At 43.4% G+C, this 6,843-nt stretch overlaps 1 protein-coding gene across 1 annotated transcript in view; it reads right to left on the reverse strand.

The window, feature by feature from the left end:
• LOC117470822 (GDNF family receptor alpha-4-like) overlaps positions 1-2,875 on the reverse strand; it is a 43,687-nt gene extending 40,812 nt beyond the window's left edge. Inside the window, exon 1 of the mRNA XM_034115707.1 lies at positions 2,431-2,875. Within this exon, the coding sequence (XP_033971598.1) occupies positions 2,431-2,464 (34 nt within the window). The 5' untranslated portion in view covers positions 2,465-2,875. The remainder of the gene's footprint in view (positions 1-2,430) is intronic.
• Positions 2,876-6,843: the final 3,968 nt, after the last annotated feature.

Below are 6,843 nucleotides of genomic sequence, written 5' to 3' on the forward strand. Positions count from 1 at the left end.
GGCACCAGCTGTATGGAAAATTAAGTAGAAAAAGGATTTGATAAAACATATCCTAAACATGATAAACACACAGATCTGAAATGGGTGTGTAAACTATAAGATTTGTATTCTCACACTAACTACACACTATATCAGCCTGCCTGTCAGTCTTCAACCGTCCAATGTAGCTGCCATTGACAGTTAGAAGAATTGCTAAATAAGTTGAAATTACTGCAACTAAGGAACACTTTTAAGAAAAAGAAACATGTTGACCAGCAGCCGGATACGAGGAGCCCTGCTGGAGACCCATCAACAGAAAAAAACGGAGCACCACATTGAGATGTTTTATGCTTATTAACCTCTTCCTGTTTAATCCTACATTTGAACATTGATTAATGATTAAATCAGCTTTATCCTTGAGTGAAACAAACCTTCATCTACCCACAATGTGTCCATTCAAATGTTATCCAAAAACAAATCCCAAATTGGGATCAATAAAGTATTTCTAATCGAATCTGTCCTCCACATGATTATGATAATTGATATGCTATGATTATGATTTTCAGTCAAAAGTATTTCGGGGCGACCTTGGCTCAGGAGGTAGAGGGTCGTCCATCGATCATTCGTAAGAGATACTAAACCCTAAATTGCTCCCAATAGATTGTCATTGTTAGTGTTTTTGAGCAAGTGCACCTGTATGGCAGCTTCTGTCTCTGTTTAAATGTGTGAATGTTGACTTTGAGGGGTTCGTCGGAAAATCTATATATATTTGCAGTTTACCATATTTGCAGTTTGTGTTTGGTTGTGACCACTCTTCGCCTTAGACTACACATCTATATTTGTTTCTGTGTCTAGCACTCTGTACACTGACCCTTACCCTTAAGACGATATGATACATATTATTGTCCTCGTGAGGAAATCTGCTTTTGACTCTGTCCAGCAGTTCCACAACTGATCAAAAATCCTAAATACTACATAAACACAATAAAAGACAATAGCATATTCACACATGACTTATGTACATGTACACAGTGTACACATACACGTATACACAGACAACATACTGACACTGACGCCCTATTGCACAAACTCCATGGCCAACCTTTAAACTACACATTTCATTTGTTTGATGGGCTGCATCAACATTGGCAGGAATGAGAGATTGTAACTGTTTAGCCTGCTTTGAGGGACCCATACATTTACAGACTGTAATGTATGTAAAATAAACTGAAACACACCCCCTTTAGCTCTGAGGCTCACACTTGCCCGTGACCCTCAACACATCCTCATATAACAGCAGATAATGGTGGTCTTCCCCACAGCCCCCTGTTGTGCCCTCAACAATGGAGAAGTTGTCTAAAAGAGAAGGTTTATGGCGCTGTAAAAACCTTTTTATTTTATTTTACAAGCCTTTACCACTCACACACAGGCCCCCGAACACACTGACCCAACACACACACTGAGAGACAAAGAGACGTAACGAGGTCATCATCGGACTGCCCCACCTGTCTGTGCATCACTGGATGAGCCGTGAATGTCAAGAACCATTATTCAATAACATAAAGCTCAATTTATGTTCGGTTTTTAATTCAAATTGTTTTAATTATCTCTGCATAAGAAACCACTTAATGTTGGGATGCAGCAAAGGTGCTTTCCATTTTTTTAAATATTTGTTGGCATAAACCACAACAAATATTATATAGGGATATATAGTATACATAAAGGAAGAATTTCCTCCAAACATCATGAAATAGTTACAGAGTGAAAATAAATCTAAAAAAGGATAATCTTTGATGGTCCACTACAGATATAAACAATATCCAAAACTAAATGAAAATGCCTTAATTGATTCATACAAACAAACAATGGACCACTGAAACAAATTAATTTCATGCCCGATTTGTACTTAGTTTCCTGGAGGACCAGCTGTTTGAATTCATGTAATAAAAAAGTAGTCCCAACACATCAATCCTCGAGACTGAGTCAAATCAAGCTCTCCTCTAAACATCGTACATGAGAAAATAAAGTGAAATCCAACAAGCCACATGTCAAGAGAGTTTGATGGAAGGGCGTAGCCTGCTGGCGCTCTGGAAGAACAGATCAGATTATCTTTAAACTAAACTCAGATTAACACTGAACTATTGAGACAGCATTATACTCGAGGATTTAAAAAGTCAGTACCAGCCAATATATTTTATTTTCACTCAAATTGGGAGGGAAAACACTTCTCTCCATCCCCGTAGCTCCAAGAGCGTGAAATTGACCAAACGAGCCACAAAATGCACCTCAGAGGAGTGAAGATAACAAAAAGAGGCTCTCTATACTTCCGAGAAAAATAGTGAGAGAGCCAGTGGAGTGTGACCCCTCTCCATCCTGTCTGCGCAACTTCATCCAGACAAAGACCCCAAAGAGTTCCCCCTTATATTATCATGATATAATCACTGAACCTACCTGAGAGGAAGATTGCAATCCCGAGGAGAAGCATGTTCGCGGTATCCGGGACTCCGGGGGGGGGAGGGTCGGGGGTGTTGGACGGGACTTGGTGCGTCTCTTCTCCGCGGCACCGCTGTGCGCCCCGCAGACTGACCGCAGCCCGCCGCTACATTCACCGCTCCAACACTCTCCGTGCGTCCGCCTTTTGTTCTCTGCCTGCGGCGGAAAAGTCGCTCAAGTTTCAAATCCCCAGGAGGACGGAGGGAGAAGCCTCGGAGGGATGTGTCGGAGCAAAGAAAGCTCCAGAGAGAGGCTCGGTGTGTGTGCCAAAGCTCCGGATCACACCGCGCAGCGCCGCGTGCAGGACTCGGTCAGATAGAGGGGATGTGACGCGGCACCGGGCTGCTGCTCTGCCCGCGGACACTCATCACGACGCAGCTCCGCTGAGGGGGTCCCGGTACATTCTGAGAGCATGATGCTGACAGCAGAGCGGTTGGGGTTATTAACTGGAGATATCCCTCCTCCTCCTCCTCCTCCTCCTCCTCTTCAGATCATCATCTTCACCATCATCCCAATACGGGCAGTCAATAGGCATATACTGAGCTCGCTATAAGTGAATAAATACTAGATTTGAAGTAGATTTTTAATGTTTTTATTTAACTTTCCTTTATATGTTTTCATTCGATGCAATCCAAGTGGCTTTTTGACTGAAGAGGATGATGGCCACATGGGAAAAATATATTGAAATCAGAGCAAAAGTGACTTTTTTTAAATTCTGAGATTAAAGTCTGAATTCTGGCTTTCATGAATTAAAAGATTAAACAAATGTACTTTTGGTCAGATCTGAATACATGTTTTTACATGTGGACCTAATCCTCTTCCGTACTTTTCAAATTTGCAACAGCAAAACATGTTCCCTTTTATTTATAATAGATACTATTTATTTATTTGAAATTGTGGGTTTTTCCAACTCTTTTGCAGGATGTGTGTATAGTTAAAACACATGTAAATAAAATGTTGTTTTAAAAATAAAATCTTCTTCTTCTTCTTCTTCTTCTGTGTCACATTAAGCTTAATTCAGTTTAAACACTGCATTTCAACACAATCAAATAACTTCTTTGCATTTGTGTCTATGCAATCATAATAAGTGTCGATGTGTTTGTGGATCAAATGTGATTTACCTTATATCTAACAGATAGTTCCCCTTTGCAGTACATGCAGAAACATGATGTCCAAATGAATATCAAACACACACACTTATTAATATGAAGCCATTTTGATGGACAAGAATGCGATAAAACATTGCGTCTCTCATGCAATAATATCTGTCATGTTGCCTTAAGAGTTATTTTGTCTCTCTAAAGCAGTGGAGTACAAAATGTGGACATTTAGAGGGTCGCAGGGGCCCCACCCTTTAAACCGCTGTAGCATCACTTTCATTTCATCTGCATAAGACCACAACAGAATAACCAAAGAGCGACACGCACTGCCTGCAGTGTGAAAATATCTCCACATGAATCATCTCTTGTGAACTTTCTACACTTTCAACTCCAGACGACTGAGGAGCAACACGAGGCATTTCTGTATTTGTACCTGTATCTCAACTGAAATCTCCCACATCTTTACCAGCAACAGTGCACTCTGGATAAACTGTTTGTTCATTCCATTTTATACTTATTCAAATGGCATAACATTGATTTGGTTAAACTCTTTTTTCATTTGTTTTTGGGATCCTGGTTTATTCTCTGTACAGATACGATGGTAACTTCCCTGCAATGACAATATTCGAGGAAACTGCACCGGCTGCTATTTATAAAAGCGTTTTTAATTGTTACTTTCACACCACTTTTATGAAATGACTATACAAACAAGATACATAGGGTCAATAAGTCAGCTGGTGTGAGGAGCCAGGCCACCTGATACCCGAGAGCTAAACACAGTGCAATGAAGACACAACACAAGTACAGTAACTGAACAAACATGTTCCCAATGTGACAACACATGAGCAAGAAACGCAAGAAGATCCCAACAGAAAGTGTTTCCAGGGGACATTATGGTGTCTGAGGTTCACTGAAGGGTTCTCCTGCTGTAGTCCAACGCCATCAGTCCATATGGGAGATTATACTTTATACAATATAAAGTCAACATAAAAACATATTTGCACATATTACACAGCTATAAATATAGATAAACATTAGCAAATAAGAATCACACAATGATATTATTAAAGTAAGTAAGTGAGTATAATATTTTTCTATTACAGAGTTATATGGAGTAAACACATATATCTCAGTCTGTCGGAAGTAATCTCAGAAATCTCAGTCTGCGACGGATAGACTTTCTGCTGTCCTGATGTCAATGTTCCACTGTTTTGGAGCCATGATAGCAGACAGCTGTTTTTGTTGAGAGGTCCAAATCGTTGTTAGGGAGTAGCTAGCCGATTGGCCGAGACAGATGCAAGTATTTGACTTTATGAAGGATACTATACCAACTGCGATGAAGTAGGTTTCAATTGTTTAAAGTTCCTGCTCAACAGCAAACATATGGAGAATCCATTTTGGAGCAACAGTCTTGTGTGTATGTTTTAACTCCATTTCCAAGTTTGAGCACATTTGAATCCATGCATGTGTCTTTTTTTGTGCCTAATGCTTTCCAGTCATGTCAGTGCTGGGGGGGGGGGGTGGTGGTGAGTGGTTTGGTGCAGAGCGGTGCTGAGGGCCGTTAGGTGCACTGCTGGACTGGATGATTGCATACATGGAGACGAGAGGAGCTGGAGGAGACACTTTTATGGCTGACCAACCATAAATAGCAGTAACACAAAGTGCAAGTACACATGCATACATACAAGTACAACCCTGTCTCTAATAAACACTGTACCGTCGTGTGTGATTTAATTTGCTCACATGCTATTTCAATAATTGGTGATGGAAGAAGCGGCGATGGCAAACAGTTTTATGGATGAGCATCTGCAGACGTTGAGGGCCAGAATGCCTTTGTTCATGTAATAACAGCTTTTTCAGCTCCACTTACAAATCACAAATTGTAATCAGTGAGTCCCTTTTAATTATGACACGCACACCAGACGCACACGCACACGCACACGCGCACGCACACGCACACACACACACACACTCTTTTGCCCCCCAGAGGTCATTCAACCTCACGGCCTGTTTGGCAACAAGCTGCTCTGCTAATCAGTGGAGAGCCTCCTCTCTCCGGGGAGGGACATATGGTGAGCAGCGCTGTGACATCACAACAAAGCTTTGCAGTGGCACCTTGAATCTCTTTGTGACCACATCTGGCTCCACTACATATACAAGTACAAGTAAAAAAACAGTAGACATTAAGCACAGACAGGCCCCCGTATCCACGGAAGGGCTCTTTGGATCGATCTCATCGGTCACACAGCGTTTCAGACGCTTGGAGTAAGAAAAGTCGCAGCTTAGCCGTATGCTGCCGCTGGCTCTTCCTCAAAGAGGAGAGCGCGGCGTCACGGTGAGAAGGAGGGAAAGGCGCCGGTTTAGAGCACCCATGGCTCCCGCTGCTCCTTCTACCTCCTCGGCTGGTCCCGCGGAACCGGCTCAATACCGGTTTGCGCGATCCCGACAGGCCTCTGCTCCGGCTCCGCACTGACAGAGAGCTTCGGGATGGGGTGGGCCGTCCTCCCGGAAATGACGGGCTGTGGGAGGAAGCGTCCCGGCGGCGAGAGCTGTGTCCCTCACCACCCAAGACGCGAGGGCGAGTTCTTCCGCCTCCTCCCACTGTAAAGTCATGAAAAGTGATGTGTGTGTGACGAAGAGTAAGAGTAATTTCTCTCCACAATTCCACATTTCCCCATAATGTCTCGTTGAATTCGGCAAGATCTGTTTCATGCGATGTTAACTGGGCACCCATTATGAGACACGGTTGTAACTCCAGTAAAGGAGGCAGCCGGTGGGCGCGCGCATGAGAGTGTCATAAACCGCAGGAAGACGCTTACTTTCATGTCAAAATTGCTCCAAAGCACAGAAAATATTTGCGTTTTGCCTTCCAGGGGATAGCTTACGAGTACAACAGACTACCGTTCGGCTCCCCACGCACGTTCAGCAAACGTGTGACCACAGCGCTTCAGCCGCTTCGCGACAATGGCATGAGGGTTTTATTTTAACTCAACGACCTCATAGTCATGGCCAGGTCCAGGGAATGGGCAATGTTCCACACAGCCCAATTGATCCTACACCTAACCAAGTTGGGATTTGCAGTCAATTGGAAGAAGAGCAGTCCCATACCTCACCAGCAGGTGGAGTATCTGGGGATTTTGCTCAATGCAGCCCCCATCGAGAGCGAGGGGTACGCCCCCAATCGAGAGCTAGGTGTACGCCCCATTGAGAAGGAGGGCAGGCTACGTGCCACTCTGTCAGAGGACAGACAGACGTGGTGCGAGGAAGGGAG

Source organism: Trematomus bernacchii, unplaced genomic scaffold, assembly GCF_902827165.1.
Source record: "Trematomus bernacchii unplaced genomic scaffold, fTreBer1.1, whole genome shotgun sequence".
In the NCBI taxonomy this organism is placed as follows: domain Eukaryota; kingdom Metazoa; phylum Chordata; class Actinopteri; order Perciformes; family Nototheniidae; genus Trematomus; species Trematomus bernacchii.